This window comes from Prionailurus bengalensis, chromosome B4 (genome assembly GCF_016509475.1).
Source record: "Prionailurus bengalensis isolate Pbe53 chromosome B4, Fcat_Pben_1.1_paternal_pri, whole genome shotgun sequence".
NCBI lineage: Eukaryota > Metazoa > Chordata > Mammalia > Carnivora > Felidae > Prionailurus > Prionailurus bengalensis.
This window is the reverse complement of record NC_057358.1, coordinates 55304393-55320480: the sequence shown is the minus strand read 5'-3', so window position 1 is coordinate 55320480 and position 16088 is coordinate 55304393. Positions and strand designations below refer to the sequence as shown.

Genomic DNA, 16088 nt, shown 5'->3' with positions numbered 1-16088 from the left:
TGCAAAAATAAAGGGGGTTAATTTTATAATAAAACCTCTTCCTTAGGGCTATGATTTTATAAAAGGGAATTTAATAATAAGAGGCTCTTTCTCTTTTCTCTTCCTTGTAGAGTAAACCATATAAGAAGAAATGAGCCTTTCATTCTGTGGTAACAACATTTCTTCATATAATATCTGTCATGGTGTATTACAAAATCCCTGCTTTGTGGATGCCCTCAACCTGGTCCCTCATGTCTTCCTGTTGTTTATCACTTTTCCAATATTGTTTATTGGTAAGTAATCTACTGTCCTATATTTCATCACCTAATATTTATTTTAAAAGGCTTATTAGTGGTTGAGATTTGGTATAATGTTTATTTAATTTTTCCGACATGAAAACTTATGCGTAAATCTGTGGGAAAAGAACAAACAAGTATCTTGTGCTTCCCAATTATTTATATTTGTGGCATAGGATATTCTGTAGATAAAATAGAAGTCAGATGCCTTCTTAGAAATGGACTTGAAGTAGTAGCAGCAGTTTTTTTTAAGAAGGGGGAAAGAGAATTATATGCGATAGATCTAAATCCTTTGTTGAGCACTTGTTTTGTGCTGGTTGAAGAGAATGGAAAATGGGTAAAATGCTTATGAGTGGGCCAGCACTATTCAGAAGTGGCCTGGAATAGTACTTGACCTGGAATATTCACTGGGTTTGTCCAGTGAAACAGATGCATCAAAGTCAAGAGAAAAATGACTATCCCACATTGTAAGCTCATGTGCAGATATAGAAATACATTTTCCTGGGCATTAACTTGCTAGAACAACTAATTCTTGGGACTAGTGGGAAAGATTGCATGGGAAGTGACATGTTTGGGGACCTAAGGATACAGAACTTACAAATTTGAGTAGGAGTGATAAGGGTGCATTCCAGGTAGAAAGAATACTTATGTGAACTATTTGGAAAGGAGTTAAAAATACAGTTTTCCCTACTATCTTTCAGCTTACATATAACAAAAACCCAGTTATTTAGAGCAATTATATATAATTTGCATCACTTGCCCAAAACAACCAAAATAGACCTTTAACTTAAATGTTTTAAAATACATTTCATGTACAAAAATGACAAAGACTAATATAATAAACATCTATTGAGTCTATCATCACTCATCTTAAGGAATCTAATGGTGAGAATATAAGTGAATCCCTCTGTGTACTATTTCCTGAGCCTGTTACTCTTCCCACATCCTATGTTCCTATCCCTTCAAGAGGTAACCACTATCTGATTTTAGTGTTTGATACTCCCATGCACAATGTTGCTTATAAAAATAAATGAAAAAGCTACCAGACTGATTTTCTTAAGAAAATTAGCATAGTTTAACAATCTGCTTTAAAAGGAGGTTTAAAAATAATTTGTATGATTTTATTTCTTAATTTAACAAATGTTAATCGAGAGACTACTATGTACCTGGCATTGTCACAGTGATCAAAGAATTTCTGTTATATATCTTATCATGCAGAGGCCAGTGCAACTCTTGATATAGACACTAAATATTTGGACTATGATGGCCATATATAAAAACACGAATTGTTTACATGGTGTTGCTGGTAGGACAATGCCCTTTGGCCAAAAGTAGCCTATATATTTTTTTATTGCAATACAACAGTTAATTATTCATTTTTGACATTCATCCAACTTCTTCAGGGCAATTACTGTGACAGTCTTGTCTGTTTGCATCTCGAGCCTCAAACACAGGCTGGCGAAAGAATATTTGACTCAAGTAGAATCAGAGTGAACATTGTCAAAGAGGTGGGGAAAAATACAGACTGTTCATCTATAATATTGGCTCCTTGAGCTAGTGAGAGATCATAAATAAATCCTAAAGAAGTATCAGGTATAAGGAAAGCTTGCCTGCAAGAGTTTACAGCATAAATTCCAGTTCAATATTTTAAATGTAACTAATATTTCAATAATGAAGTTCATTTGGGAACAACTAAGACATGAATAAATTTGCTTTTCAAAGAATGCTTCAGGGGTCCCATTTGTTTTTGCAGAAATTGCTTCCTGCAATATTTTGAGTGCAAACCCCGATTCATTCTTGAAGTATGTGAGGCTTCTCCACAGACAAAAAATTTCTTTGAGAAAAACTACTATTTCTGATGAATAGTGCTGGCCCACTCATAGGTTATAATTTTTCTCACATGATATGCATATGATTGAGTTGACTCAAGTAATGAGTTCTACATTTCATTACCAAATATGGCTTTTTTCATTAGTCCCCCTGCAGATCCCATGTTTTGAAAGAGTTTAGACACCAAATTGCTTTTATTAACATCATCATTAACTCAGTTTCCTTTTGAATGAATCAGGGACCTGTCAGTAAGAGCTCTGATTAGCATGAGTTAACCATGTTACCACCCAGAGTTGGTGTTATTCTTGAGCAGTGCAGCAAATGTCAATGTGTTAACCGAGGCAGTCTCATAACAATTGAAATTGTTAGTTTTTTTAACATAATGAAAATAGACCAGGATTTTCATTGCTACCCTAGAAAGCACATCTCGTTCCTGTTTGAGGAACCACCCATCCCCCAAATGATATCACAATGTGAATTATTTCCATGATTATAATTAATACTTTCATCTTTCTATTTCTTCTCTTTTTTCCAGGGTGGGGAAGTCAAAGTTCGAAAGTACAAATTCATCACAACACATGGCTTCATTTTCCTGGACATAACCTGAGATGGATTCTTACATTTGCTCTTCTCTTTGTGCATGTTTGTGAAATAGCAGAAGGCATTGTTTCTGATTCGTAAGTGATTCAACATAGTTACTATCATTACACTATACTAGTGAGTATGTTGATATGGATGGGAGTTAAGAGAACACCAGGTCAGGCTTAACTTTTTTAGTTATGACTTATTAAGAACAACAGCTGTCACTCATTTCATAGTAGTCCTGTTTATTTATGATTTCATTTACCCATGATCAACCGAAGTCTGGAAGCAGATGATCCTCCTTCTGATGTACTGGCACAAGGTCAATAAGGTCAGTAGTAGCCTAACATTACATCACAGTGTCTATGTCTTTCACCTCATCATGTAGGCATTTTATCATCTCACATCATCGCAAGAAGAAAGGTGAATACAGTACAATAAATTATTTTGACAGAGAGGGAGAGAAATCACATTCACATAACTTTTATTGCAGTATATTATTATAATTATTCTATTTTATTATTAGTTGTTAATCTCTTATTGTGCTTAATCTATGTATTAAACTTTATCATAGGTATGTATGTATAAGAAAAAACATAGTATATATAGGATTCTGTACTATCTGTGAGTTCAGGCATCCACTGAGATCTTGGAACATATTCCCCACAGATAAGGGGGCACTGCTGCCTTTGATAATTATGTGTTTTGTCTGTGTTTTTATGTTGATACATAATTTCTCTGATAACAAAAATTCAGATCACTGTGGCTTGCGCTTATTCATGTGTTTTCTATTTCTTTGTTCCTTCACTTATGTAGCCCTTGCAGAAAGTTCTCTCCTTTTAAACAGTTTGATGTTTATATTACCAACATAGATATACATAGAAAGATTGTCTATATTGACATATAGCTCTAAGAGTTATATATTTACATATAAATATATAACCAGTTCTCAAGTGTTTCAGTTTATTTTATAAAGAAGCAAAGGTAGATGAGGCAGGCATTAAAGATGTCTGAGAACCAGTGAGAATATAGCCACAAATCGAGGCAAAACACAAAACTGTCTTAAAATCAGGATTTCTCATAAAGCTCATGTTTTTGAAGGAATTTTGCCATTTATTTTTTTATTTTTTTAAATGTTTATTTATTTTTGAGAGAGAGACAGAGACAGAGCCTAGGAGGGGGAGGAGCAGAGAGAGAGGGAGACACAATCCAGAGCAAGCTCCAGGCTCTGAGCTGTCAGTACAGAGCCTGACGTGGAGCTGGAACCCATGAACCACAAGATCATGACCTGAGCCAAAGTGTGCAAATTAACCAACTGAGCCACCTAGGTGCCCTGGAATTTTGTCATTTATAAGAATGAAAAAAAACAGTTTGCATTTGGCAGTTAGAATATAGTGAATTTTACTTATAAATTTAAACATAATGTGGGGAGGATATTTTTATCACATACTAACAAAAAATAGGAAATAATTTTGATAGGCAGTATCAAATAGAATTTTGAAATTATGCTAAATGGTACACCTTTTTTTTTTTTAGAGAGAGAGAAAGAGAGCACAGGTGAGCAAGTTAGTATATGGGGAAGGGGCAGAGGGAGACAGAGAATCTTAAGCAGGCTCCACACCCAGAGCAGAGCCTGAGGCAAGGCTTTGGGCTCTAATTCATGACAGTGAGATCATGACCAGAGCAGAAATCAGCAGTCTGTGCTTAACTGACTGAGCCACCCAGGCGCCCCTAAATGGTACACCTTTAATTAAAGAATTGATATGAAAGTGTTTTTTGTTTTTTTTTTTTAAAGAAAGCCCTGAAATCATTTTCCTTTTATCTAATCAGGACCTTCCCTGACATCTGTTTATGTTTTTCTGTTGCAATTAATGAGGGATGAAACTTCTAAACTTTCATCACAGAGCCAACTATTTTGTAATGTTTTATGACAGTTCTTTTCATAGATATGCACATCTTAGTTTCTGATAAAAAGAAAAATCAGGGACTCTGAAGATATCGCATGCCTCCAAGCATTTAGAAGCTTAATTGGCAGGGTGCCTGGGTTGCTCAGTTGGTTACACGTCTCTTGATTTCAGCTCAGGTCCTGATCTCATGGTTCGTGGGATCAAGCCCTGCATCAGAGTCTCTCTCTCTCTTTTTCCTTCTCTTTCTGCCCCCCTCAATAAATAAATAAACAAATAAATAAATATTTTTTAAAAAGAAGCTTAGTTGACTATTATTGATTACTGTTTAAAACCCTTCAGTGTATTTGTATTATATTGTATTAACATAGCCAATTCTAGTCTTCATTTTTTATTCCCTTAACATACAAACTAACTCATACAAGCCAATTAACATAGCCAATTCTAGTCTTCATTTTTTATTACCTTAACATACAAGCTAACTTTCTATGTGTGTGTATAAAGTGAAAGATAGATTAGTCCAATATTTCCTAAAAACTTGACACCATGTAGGCAAGGATGCCTCCTTCTTTCCAGCCTCATGATTGGTGGGTAGATTCAGTCAGAGACTTAGAACAGAGGCTGAGCTAACAGTGATGAAGATGTATGCTAATGGAATAAATTTGTTTTATTGACGTGGTGATATTAGAGGCCCGTCCTGAAACCAAGCAGAAATACACTCTTGATTTTGTGTTACCTCCTCCCATTCTTTAGCTGCAGACTGCTTTCCCTTACCATTTTCATCCAAGCTTCTCAAAAAGTCATTTTCCAATGATTCCTGACCTCCAAAATTTAGTTTCTTTTCTTGTCTGCCTTGTCCTATTCTGGAAACTGCTTCCACAAGAATCCTAGTGAACATTAATGACACCTTGATGTACACCTTTTCTTCCTTATCATACTTACTACATTTGACACCGCTGATCCTTCATTCCTTCTTATTTAAGAAAATATTTGTGAACAGTTCTTTTCTTAAAATATAACAAATGCTCATTATAATTAGTGAAACAATGCAAAGACTTTCCAAATTGTATTTTTGGTTTTCTTTTTTAGTAATACAAATATTGAAGTTATTCATTTTTTCTTTTGAAACAAACATCCTTATCTGTTTTGCATGGATTTTTATAAGAAATGTCATTTTTTATGTTTCTATCTAAATAGCTTGTAGTTCTGGTTTATTTACTCTTCTTGGTCTAGGAATCATTTTTGGTTTGCTTTTTAGTCTAATATGGTTGATAGATTATTAAAGCATGTAATTTGTTAAATACATTTTGGGACTTATTAACATTTTCATTATAGTTAAATATTTGATTATTTCATATGTTTTTAATGAGAATTAGAAAATAATTTTCATTTTCCTTGTTGGAGATAAAATTTTATTGAGTTTACTGATTAGATTACTCAAGTCCTGTGTGGTAATTATTTTTGTATTATTTAATTCTTCAAATTCTAAAAGTGTGTATTAAAATATTCACTATTGTTTTCATTTAAACTTTTATTTTTTTCATTTTTTTTTTTTGAAATAATTTTTTCTCCTCCATGATGAGGACAAAATCAATGCATTTTGATTTTCTTCCTTACTTTCTGAGTAAAGATTTTCTGCTATAATGTGATATATGTGCATCTACCAGAACCTTGAAGTCTGTGAGTCATACTCTAAAAATAACAGAGCTTAAGGAAAGAATAGGGTTGGGACACTACTCGAAACTTGTACAAGTTTGTAAGTAAACAACTAACAATATAATAGCAATCCTAATACAGATACTAGCATGCTTAAAACACACATCAAATCCCTAATAAAGAAATGCCACAATATAAATATAAAACCTTACTGTGGCTGTTGCTGTCTTTATTCATCCTTTACCATTGCCTTCCTTAATGATGTTTTGTCATTCTTCTTCCTCTTGAATTGACTACATAATTTATTTATTACAATGTTTTCTTATTGAATATGTTTAAGGTTATGAACTTTCTTCTGAATATGGTTTTGACAACATTATTTACAGGCCTTGATATGTAGTATGCTCATTTTTAAATTTCCTAAATATTATGTAAGTGATTTTTTAATTCTTTCTTTGATTCAGTAGTAAAGGAATGCTGGAAGCATTTCTTAATTTCTGTAGTGATTAAATATTTATTTCCTACTTTTTGACTGTTTTGAAGTATTTCTGGGGATGGTAGATGGTTTTTAAACCAGCTTTTACGCTATCATGGTACTTTAAAATTGTCTATATTAATGATTCCAGGAATATCAGTGGTCATGTTCCAAATCTCTGCATACACTTGGCTTATTAGACAACTCCCTTTGCATGTTTATTAGACACCTTCACAGCCCGCGTGGCCTTGCTAGAACTTATTGGCTTCCTTTCTCCAATCTGCTCATCCTCTTGAAGTCTTATTTGGTTACCCACCCCCCATCCAGGCTCCTTGGTAATTATTCTCTACGTCTCCATCACCCTCACCCTCATACCCTAACACTATTAAAGTCCTGTCCATTTTAACAATAAATATTTTCCAGATGTTGTATTTCTTTCATGTTTTTGCTGCTGAAACTTAATTCAGGCTTCTGTCATCTCTTGCCTGGTCTATACCCACAGTTTGCTAACTGCTTTTCTTCCTTGTATGTCTCTCCCCTCTCCTCAGATGCACACACTACCTACCTACTGCATCATCCACATTATTACAAGATTGATTTGTCTAAAACCCCCTAAAATCTGACCATGCCACTTACCTGTTAAATTATTTAGATTTTCCAAAAGATTAGATTCCGGCTCCTTACCATGGCATACAGAGCCTTTCACCACATACCCTGTTTCAAACTCTCTGAGAATATTAAACTGCTTGGAATTTTGAACATGTTACACAGTTTCCTCCTTCTATGTATTTACATATTCTGTTCTCTCTTTTTAAAATGCTCTTCTTCCATGTTCCTGATTAGTGGATTCCTTTTCATATTTCCATTTCCACTGTCAACTCTACTTCTTCTGAAGCGACTTTCCCAAATGCTCCTTTTTCCCCCACTCTCAAACTAATCACTCCCTATACCGTTTATGTCTGAATGTATTTAAGTAATTTGAGAACAGTTAAATGTTTTACCAGCTTACATTATTAATGTAAATGGAGTTGAGGGCTGTCCACCACGTAAATCCAGTTCTGTCATATTTCTAATCCGAGTGAAGCTCTCTACTACCCTCAGAATGAAATCTGGTCTCTTTTCAATCATATTGAGTTGCTTGTGTTAGACATGTCTGGATCCTCTGCCTGGAATAGTCTTCTCTTCCTTCTCTGAACAGCAGCTCCTCATTCTTAGGGCCTCAGTTCAGAAGTAGGTTCCTTCACACAGCTTTCTCTTCCTTAGACACTAACCCTGCATGCACTTATAGTCCCTTCACCTGGGTGATAATTTCCTACTTACTCTTGGTATCACCAACAGACTCTGGGCTTTATGACTATGGACACTATATCTTGTCACATTCACTATTGCATCTCAACAACTAATCATGCCTGGACACAGCACACACATTTGTGTTGAACGAATTAATAGAAATGGAGAAATCACTAACAGTCATATAGTTTAGGAAAGCCATCAAAAGAATAAGTGTACTTCTCACATACATTAGAGTTCACATTCATCCGGTAGTTTTTAGTTGCTTTAGGTGTTAAATTATTTCAGCAGTTCTGCCCTTCAGAATAGGAGTAGTTACATACTTACTTTTGTTGTGAGTATTTAAGGTCTTGTTGAGCTGTGGTACCTGCTCCTCTGTGTTGGGATAAACCCTTTGAGCAGAATTATGTCTCCCAATGAGGTCTACCTTTGCATGTTCTCGTAGCCACTGCTACTGCATTCTGTATATTAAATATCTTGTTATTAAGAGAAAGTTTTAGAGAACAAATGGAAACAAAATGAGAATCTGGAACCATCAGCTCTAGACACTGATACTGTACCGCTCTCCGTAGACGGCGGGAGTCACGGCATCTCCACCTCTTCATGCCAGCTGTGATGGGATTTGTCGCCACTACAACATCAATAGTATATTATCATAATATTGAAACATCAAATTTTCCTAAATTGCTTTTAGGTAAGTATGATCAAGTGTCCCCCTCAACCCCAGAACTATTTTTTTCCTCCTAGTACACTCTGTCTGTGGGGGGTTGGGACTGGGAAGCATGGGAAAAACACTGTAGTTTATTCTTCTCTAGTCTTCTGGTGAATGGGGAGATGAAGATACACTGAGTGCTCTAGGCTGTGAAAACTCTCGACCCCCAGGACATCCGTTCACAGATGGCCCTTGTGATGTGTTAGTGTGAGGCAGGAGCAAAGTGGACGGGTGTGCTAGCCTTCTGGCTAGTAGAGGCTGTACTCTAAGAATCTGAACCCGTGCACCATCCTGCCCCAGCAGCAAGTTGGTGTGTCTGGTTGTGTGTTTCTGCCCCTGGCTTGGAGTCCTGAGGCATTTTCGGAAGGTCTCAGCCTTCACTGAGGCGGGGGCAATGTCACACTCTTCATAGCATTGCTGCCGAGGTATCAGGGGACTTCGTGCAGCAGAGTATGCTTCACAGCATGCTGAAAACTGTACTGTCCCCAAAGCATGGCCCCTCAGATCTGCTTCATGCCTAACCTTTTCTTTTTTAGCCTCTCTTGCTTCCTTGTCCTATGGAAATAAGAGCCTCTCTAAGGTGTTCTAATTTTATTTTTGCCTCACATTGAAATAATGTCACTTATCCAATTAGTGGTATTTAATACTTTGACCAATCCTTGCATTCCTCGGTGTACATTTTCTTTTTTTTTTATTTATTTTTTATGTTTTATTTTTTATATTTGAGAGAGAGAGAATGAGTGAGTAAGGGAGGGGCAGAGTCACGGAGACAGAATCTGAAGTAGGCTCCAGGCTCCTAGCTTGTCAGCACTGAGCCCGATGTGGGGCTCGAACCCACGAGCAGTGAGATCATGATCTGAGAGGAAGTTGGACACTTAACCGACTGAGCCACCCAGAAGCTCAGGGTACATTTGCATAAAGAGAGCTAAGATGAAGGTGTAGAACATGGATCATGGTTTGGCTTCAAGGACCTGTGAATATCCTAAAATAGGAGGCAGACCTATCTGTGTGTGAATGAATGCTTACAATTTTATCAGTTTCAGAGAGTTCACCTGATTGCTCAATGATGAATATAGAAATTTGTGAAAATAATAATTAAACCGCACAAATATTTTATTTGCCTGTCGAGAGGAAATTAAAATTTTAAATGTATTAGTGGGAAATACTGATTATTTAATTGTGTTGCACCACATTAGATGATTGGGCAAAGGCAGTCTAACACAAATAAGTAGACTGGGTTAAATATTAATTTAAAAGTCTTGTCAAAGTCTGAATTATCTTAATAGAAGGCCGTCTAGTACAACATGATAAGCAGATGCTATCACAGAAATCTTTTTATGAGGATGCCAAGAAAAAGAGTGAAATTTTTAACAGCAATAGCAAAAATATATATACATACCATTGGATATCCAATATGCTAGACATTTAAGTTTTTGAAAAACTGATGATGAATAAGATATAAGAGTTGTAAGATATAATTAGAAGGGAAATATGCATCTTAATAATATTTTGAAGGAGATGTGATCAGAGTCTGGCTTGGAGATCAGAGCAGATACAAGACGGAGGGCACAATTTGATCATATTGTTGGATGGACTTACAGAGATAAAAGTCTAAGTTTCTCATTATTTTAGGAGAGAAATATTTGGGCCCAGAAAAATTACACTTATTTTCAGATCACAAAACTACTGATTTTGTCCCAACATTATATTATGAACATCACCAAATATACAGAAAGTTGAAAAAAAAAAAACAAAAGAATACTCATGTACTTAGAGAGTACTCATGTACTTCAATTTACAATTTATTCTGTTTATTTTATCACATGTCTACATCTTTCCATCCCTATATCCAGCCATCTTATTTTTGGATACATTTTAAAGTACATTACAGACATTAATAGGCTTCACCTCCTAATTATTTCAGCATGCATATCATTAACTAGAGTTAAATTTTTCTACAGTTCTTTTTGGGAGATAAAATTTGCATACTTAAGTATAGAAATTTTAATTTGCTAAATACACACACCTGTATAACCATATCATGATACAGAACAGTGCCATCATCCATGAAAGTTTTCCTGTGTCCCTTTACCAGTCAATTCTCATTTTCATCTCCACAGAGGCAAAATCTAATCTGATTTTTTCACCAAAGATTAGATTTGCCTGTTCTAGAACTTCACATAAATTGAATCATACAGTATAAATTCTTTTGTGTAACCACTTCTTTCTCTCAGCACTTTTTTCTTTTCTTTTTTTTTTTTATGTTTCCTTATTTTTGAGAGAGAGACACACACACAGAGCACAAGTGGGGGAGGGGCAGAGAGAGAGGGAGACAACAGAATCCGAAGCAGGTTCCAGGCTCCAAGCAGTCACAGAGCCTGACGCAGGACTCAGACTCATGAACCATGAGATCATGACCTGAGCTGAAGTCAGACACTTAACCAACTGAGCCACCTAGGCGCCCCTCAGCATGATTTTTTAAGGTTCATTCATAACGTACTACAGATCAATATTTTTTTCTTATAATTGTTGGGTATTATTCCATTGTATAAATATACCACAGTTTTCCCTTCTCTTAACAGTAAGTATCTGGACTGTTTCCAGGTTTTGGCTATCATGGAAGAAAAGCTGGTATAAACATTTACATGCGATTTATTTATTTTGAGACAGGGAGAGAGAGAGAGAATGAGTGGGGCAGGGGCAGAAAGAGAGGAAGAGAGAGAGAATCCCAAGCAGGCTCTTTGCTGTCAGCACAGAGTCCAATGTGGGCTCCATCCCACAAACCATGAGATCATGGCCTGACTTGAAATCAAGAGTCAGAAGTTAACCAACTGAGCCACCCAGGCACCCCTGGATATATGTTTTTATTTCTCTTGAGTAAATACCTAAGAGTGGAATTGCTGGGTCATAGGGTATGTAGGTAAATGTTTATGTTTTGTTAAGAACCCACAAGTTCTTTTCCCAAAGTGGTTTAATTTATATACTCACTAATAATGTGTAGGAGTTCCAGTTTTTCCACATGCTCACCAACATTTGATGATTTAATTTTTCTAATTTAGCCATGCTGTGGGTATGTACCGATAATTCATTGTGGTTTTAGTTTGCATTTCCCTGATGGCTAATGATGTTGAGCACTTTTTGATAAGTTTATTAGTCATTTGTGATTTTTGTAAGGTGTCTCTTTGATATATTTTGCCCATTTTTTATTGAGTTGCAGGAGTACTTTGTACATATTAGATACTAGTATGTCATTGGATCTATGTTTTGAGAATATTTTGCTCCCAGTCTGTGGCATGCACATTCATTTACTTAACTGGGTCTTTTGGTGAGCAGATTTTAATTTTGATGTAGCATAATTTATCATTTTTTCACATCTAATTATTGCTTTCTGGGTCCTAAGAAATTTTTGCCTCTGCTCTAAATATGTTTCCCTCATTCTCTTGTGTGTGTGTTTTTTTAAAAGAAGCTTTATAGTTTTTGTTTTTATTTTTAGGACTATGATCCATTTAAAATTATTTGTGGTGTAAGGTTGGTGCCAAGGCTCTTTTTTGTTTTTCCCGAGCGGATATCCATGTATTCCAGCATAATTTGTTAGGTAGACTTTCCGTTTCTCATTATATTGCTTTGGGACCTTTGTAAAATATTGAGTCAAATTACTATTTAAGTATGATCTGTTTCTTGGCTCTATAGTTTGTTCCTTTGATGTATTTGTGAGTTTTATAAGATTACTATTCTGTTTTGATTACTACTGCTTTGGAGGTCTTGAAATCATATAGTATACCATACAACTTGTTGTCTTTGCTTTTCTCCCAAGATTGCCTTGGATATTCCAGTTCTATTGTATTGTCATATATGGTTAGAATCAGGTTGTCAATTTCTACTCTCTCCCCAAAAAATTTCAGTAGGATTATGATAGAGATTGCACTGAATGTTTACAACAGTTTGAACGAGAATTGACATTTTAACAATATTGAATTTCACAACCAGTTCTTCATTTATTTAAGTCTTCTTTTTTTTCTCTTAGCAATGTTTTCTATTTTTCAGGGTGGAGGTCTTCCATGTCTTACTAAATTTATTATTAGCTTTTTTTGTTTTCACATTGCTATTATAAATAGACTTGTATTTTAAATTTCATTTCCCAGTTGTTTGTCATGTTTATGAAATACAGTTGATTTTGTATATTGACCTTATGTTTTGAAACCTTGGAAAATCTCTTATTTCTTCTAAATATTGCTTTATAGGTTTCTTAGGATTTTCTATATATACAAACATATCATCTGATAATACAGTTATATTTATTTATTTTCAAACTTTATGCTTTTTTCATCGTATTGTACTAGCTAGGACCTCCAGTAAAATGCAAAATAGACATGGGGAGAGTGAAATCTTTGTCTAGTGTCCAGTTTTAGGGGGAACAGCATCAACATTTCATAATTAATTATAAAGTTATTTATAGGCTTTTTGTAGATGACCTTTATCAGGTGAGTAAGTTTTCTTCTATTCAGAGCTTTCTCAGAGTTGTTTTTGTTTTTGTATTTTTAAATCATGAATAGATGTTGAATTCTATTAAAGATTTTATTCTGCATCCATTGGGACAATTATATTTCTGTTAATGTACTAAATTAATTGCTTGAATTTTCAAATTATAAAGTAACCATGAATTCCTGGGCTATGTTACACATGGTCATGATATATTATCCATGCTATATATTGCTAGATTTTGTTTGCTAAGTTTTTTTAGATCCATGTTGTGATGCATATTGGTCTATTTTCTTGTAATGTCTGTCAGGTTTTCATATGCTGGGTTATACTGGCTTCTGAAAATAAATTGAAAAGTTTTTTCTATTTTTCTATTTTCTGAAAGACATTGTGTATGATTAATTTTATTTCTTCCTTAAATGTTCAAAATAATTCATCAGTGAAATCATTTGGGCCTGGAGATTTTTTTTTAATGTTTGTTTATTTTTGAGAGAGTGCAAGCAGGGCAGAGGCAGAGAGAAGGGGACAGAGGATCTGAAGAGGGCTCTGCACTGATAGGCTGACAGCAAGGAGATTCGAGATTCAGGGCTCTAACTCACAAACCATGAGGTCATGAGGTCATGACCTGAACCACAGTCGGTCGCTCAATGAACTGAACCACCCAAGTGCCCCTGGGCCTGGAGTTTTAACTAAGTGAGGATTTTATTTATTTTTATTATTTATTTATTTATTTATTTATTTATTAACACACATACAATATTTAATTTAAACATAAAGCTTTGCATTTATGCACAGTAAATTTCATTCTGCTAGATTCAGTCTTTCCAGGGTTTAGAAATCCTTTTCTTTTTTCTTTTTAATCTTGATTCTTTTATTCAGAGTACACACTCTCTATTATGGGCATATGTCCTTCTTGCCTGCCTAGTCATCTAAATGAGGATTTTAAATTATAAACTTACTGTTCTATTAGACATAGACTTTTCAGAGTATTTCTTCTCATGTCAGTTTCGGTAAGTTACAGGTTTCAAGAAATTTTCCCTTTCATCTAAGTTTTTTTATTTGTCATGAAGTTGTTTAAGATATTCCCTGATTATCCTTTTTAAGTATACAGGATATGTAGAGATAATTCTTCTTTCATTCCTAATACTGGCAATTTATGATTTCCTTTTTTTCTTAATCAGTCTAGCCGGGGAATTAGCTGAATTAGCAATTTTCCTGATCTTTAAAAAAAAAATCAACCTGCTTGGCTTGGTTGGGTTTGTTAATTTTCTCAATTATTTTTTTTTCTATTTCATTGCTTTCTACTCTTATCTCTATCATTTTCATCCTTTTATTTTGTTCATTCTTCTTCTTTCCCTAGTTTTTAAGATGGAAGCTTAGATCATTGATTTTGGATCTGTCTTTTTTTTCTAAAATAAATATTTAAAGCCATAAATTTTCCTTTAAGTGTTGTTTTAGCTGCAATCCTTAAATTTTTAATATGTAGTATTTTTATTATAATTTAGCTATAATACTAATTTCCCTAGCGATTTTTTCTTTAACATGTGGTCAATTACAACTATGTTGTAACAAGTGGTCAATTACAACTATGTTTAACTTCCAAATATCTGGAGACTTATAGATATCCTATTGTGTGGAAAGACTTGAAGTTTACCTTCATAATCTATTTCGTTGGTGTTCATACCCTGTATAATTCTCTACCTTTGAGTGTGAGTGGGACCTGTGACCTGCTTCTAGCCAATAGAGTATGGCAAAGATGAAGACATCAAATCAGTTGAGCTTCTGTTGAAAGACTGCAGCCCTAGTCAAGGCCTGGATTGCAGTCTGGTGAGACCCTGAAGCAGAGAACCCACTTGACCCATGCCCAGGCTCTTGACCCATGGAAACTGTGAGAAAATAATTGTGTGTTGGTATAAGCTGCTAACTAAACCTGTCACAATTTGCTTAGCAGCAATAGAAAATCAATATGCTTATTGTCCTTGATTTTTAATTTATTTTTATTGTGATCAGAGAACATATGTTATATGATTTCTGTCATTTTAAGTTTATTTTTTCTTGTTTTCTAAGTATGTAGCCTATGCCAGGACCATGCACTTAACAAGAATGTATATGCTGCAGGTGTTTGGGTGTATTTTTATAATACTAAGTATTATATAGCTTTATAAATATCAAACAGTTCAAAGTGGTTGATAGCTACCAGATCTTCTAAATCTTTATTAGGCATATGTGTATTTTTTTATTGTTGTGTCTCTCTGAAAAATCGACTGACGCTTTGTCATTATTAAAAGTTTTCAAAATTTCTGGTAATACTCTTTGTCTTTTTTTCAAGTGTTTATTTGAATTCCAGTTAGTTAATATACAGTGTAATATTAATTTCAGGTGTACAATTTAGTAATTTAACACTTACATACAACACCCGGTGCTCATCACAAGTGCCCTCCTTAATACCCATCACCTATTTAACCCCTTCCCCTGTCCACTTCCCTTCTGGTAACTATTAGTTTGCTCTCTGTAGTTAAGAGTCTGTTTCTTGGTTTGCCTCTCTCTCTCTTTCTTTTTCCCTTTGCTTGTTTGTTTTGTTTCTTAAATTCTACATATGAGTGAAATCATATGGTATTTGTCTTTCTCTGACTGAGCTATATCACATAGATTAGTACTCTCTAGCTCCATCTATGTTGTTGCAGATGACAAAATTTCGTTCTTTTTTGTGGCTAAGTAACATTCCATTGAATATATATACCACATCTTCTTTATCCATTCATCCACTAGTGGAAACTTGGGCTGTTTCCATAATTTGGTTATTGTGGATAATGCTGCTATAAACATTGGGGTGCATGTATCCCTTTAGGTTAGTATTTTTTATGATAATACTCTTGGTCTTTAAG

At 34.7% G+C, this 16088-nt stretch overlaps 1 protein-coding gene across 4 annotated transcripts in view; it reads left to right on the top strand.

Moving 5' to 3' along the window:
* ABCC9 (ATP binding cassette subfamily C member 9) overlaps positions 1 to 16088 on the top strand; it is a 130535-nt gene that overhangs the window by 5496 nt on the left and 108951 nt on the right. For all 4 annotated transcript variants that reach the window (XM_043563844.1, XM_043563846.1, XM_043563847.1 and 1 more), the window contains exons 4-6: positions 111 to 272; positions 2641 to 2782; positions 8585 to 8706. In XM_043563844.1, coding sequence (XP_043419779.1) covers positions 131 to 272; positions 2641 to 2782; positions 8585 to 8706 — 406 coding nt within the window. In that variant the 5' untranslated portion in view covers positions 111 to 130. The remainder of the gene's footprint in view (positions 1 to 110; positions 273 to 2640; positions 2783 to 8584; positions 8707 to 16088) is intronic.